We start from the raw sequence: 1,968 nt of genomic DNA on the forward strand, positions 1-1,968 counted from the left end.
ATATTTGGTCTGATGTCATATTTGATGATACAAGATATAAAGCAGATGGAGACATTCCATCAGCTGGGTTTCTTGTTCCAGAGGGCACTGGAAACGTCAATATAAAAATGTATAGGATTATAGCTATGTTATAACAATAACAATGGTTCTTTTCCTTGTTCTCTTGATTTTTATGTCCTACATTCTTTGGATGAAATGGATTTGCCACCAACATCGACTAAATAGTGCCATGTCTTTAAAGTGTTTAATGGGTAATTTTTCAAATAGAGATAAGTTTCCTTCATCCATTCCAAACAACCTTGATGTTAGAGCACTTATTGTAACTGCACATCCAGATGATGAATGCATGTTCTTCGCACCGACAATTTTAAGACTCATCGAGCTCAAGGCCCATGTTAATTTGTTGTGTTTATCTCGAGGGAATTTCTACAATCAAGGAGCTCAGCGTGAAAAGGAACTCATGAAAAGCTGTGCAGTGTTGGGAATACCAGCCTCCAGAGTCACTATAGCGGACCATAACAAACTTCCTGATGACCCTAATGCAGAATGGAGCGACTCTGTGGTCTCCTCTGTAATCATCAAGCACATCAAAGCTCACTCATTCAACATGGTACTGACCTTTGATGGAAGAGGAGTGAGTGGTCATGCCAATCACATAGCCATCCACAAATCGGTCAGTCACCTAGCTTCTCCTGGCCAAGTGTGTGATGACTGCTGTCTGCTCTCTTTGGTCACTGTTAGCATCCTTAGGAAATATCTCTCCTATCTAGAGCTCCCCCTCAGCTGGCTCTTGCCCTCGTGTCTCTGCTGTGTCGTAGGCGTAAGGGGCTACAGACAGGCCAGGGAGGCCATGCTTTGTCATCGCACTCAACTTTTGTGGTTTCGTCATCTATATGTCTTTTTTTCACGTTACATGCTTGTCAATACATTCCAGATGATCCCACAAGGACCAAAGAACCTAACAAATTCAGTTTGAAGCACATTCGGTTGCACCATGTACCAAAAGCAAGGGCAGTGCAAAAGATGTTTGGAAATACTGGAAATTAATGAAAGGAATCGAATGCACCTGCACACTGTATATTTCCTCAGTACAAGAGTATTTTTCTTTTTAATGCAACGTTTCGGTCCCTCCGGACCTTCTTTAGGCATCAAATACTGGAAATTAAATTTATGTGAAAACAAAACAGTACTTAACCTATGTTACATTTTGGCATTATCATAGATAATAGATCTTTCTGCGAATTCCCACCAGGGTTCGCCACAGTGGATCATCTGTTTCCATTTGCTTATGTTCTCTGTATCCCCCCCAGCCACTCCATCCACTTGCATGTCCTCTCTCACTGCATCCATAGACCTCCTCTTTGTACTATTCATTTTATTTTATAGCCCTCTGGTTTATAGACACAGCAAGCATTTATTCCGTGGTCATTTATGTAATCTGGTCCCATCCAACCCGCCACTTTACTGATTATGTATATAGTATACGTATGACTAGCTCTAAATGATGACGTAAGACATATATGTTCATTTATGTAATCTGGTCCCAGCAAACCAGGCACGAATTTGCTGTTTTATTTGCATACGCATCAAGTGGCGGGTTGGCTGGCACGGTGCACACAGACCGGGCGAAATTATTACTTGCGCGCTCTGCTTGTGCAAGTAATTATTAGACACTGTAGGAATTAAAGGTTTTCTTTTGATGGGTATTTCTATTAAGAAATGTAATTTGTATTATGGTCCAATGTTCTCATATTTACTTCAGGTGTTTAGAGCAGTAGAGAAATATATAGGGTTTGGAACTACGTGGTGTAAATCTTCTCCATTGTGGAACAACAACTATATGCTATCTGGGGGGAGGCCATTCACCAATAGGAGTTGGGAGGAGAAGGGCATTAGGACCCTTCAAGATATTAATGGAGCAAATAATATTATGGACTTCCAGGTACGGGATTGATAGGCATTCTCTGT

At 41.1% G+C, this 1,968-nt stretch overlaps 1 protein-coding gene across 1 annotated transcript; it reads left to right on the forward strand.

Annotated features, from left to right (window-relative positions):
* Positions 1–247: 247 nt before the first annotated feature.
* On the forward strand, positions 248–976 carry LOC310864543 (N-acetylglucosaminyl-phosphatidylinositol de-N-acetylase-like; the record flags this gene model as incomplete). The annotated part of the gene is made up of 1 exon (XM_083773232.1): positions 248–976. The coding sequence occupies one exon, from the start codon at positions 248–250 to the stop codon at positions 974–976; it is 729 nt and encodes a 242-aa protein (XP_083629358.1).
* Positions 977–1,968: the final 992 nt, after the last annotated feature.

This window comes from Protomyctophum parallelum, assembly GCF_964188405.1.
Source record: "Protomyctophum parallelum genome assembly, chromosome: 9".
Classification (NCBI taxonomy): domain Eukaryota; kingdom Metazoa; phylum Chordata; class Actinopteri; order Myctophiformes; family Myctophidae; genus Protomyctophum; species Protomyctophum parallelum.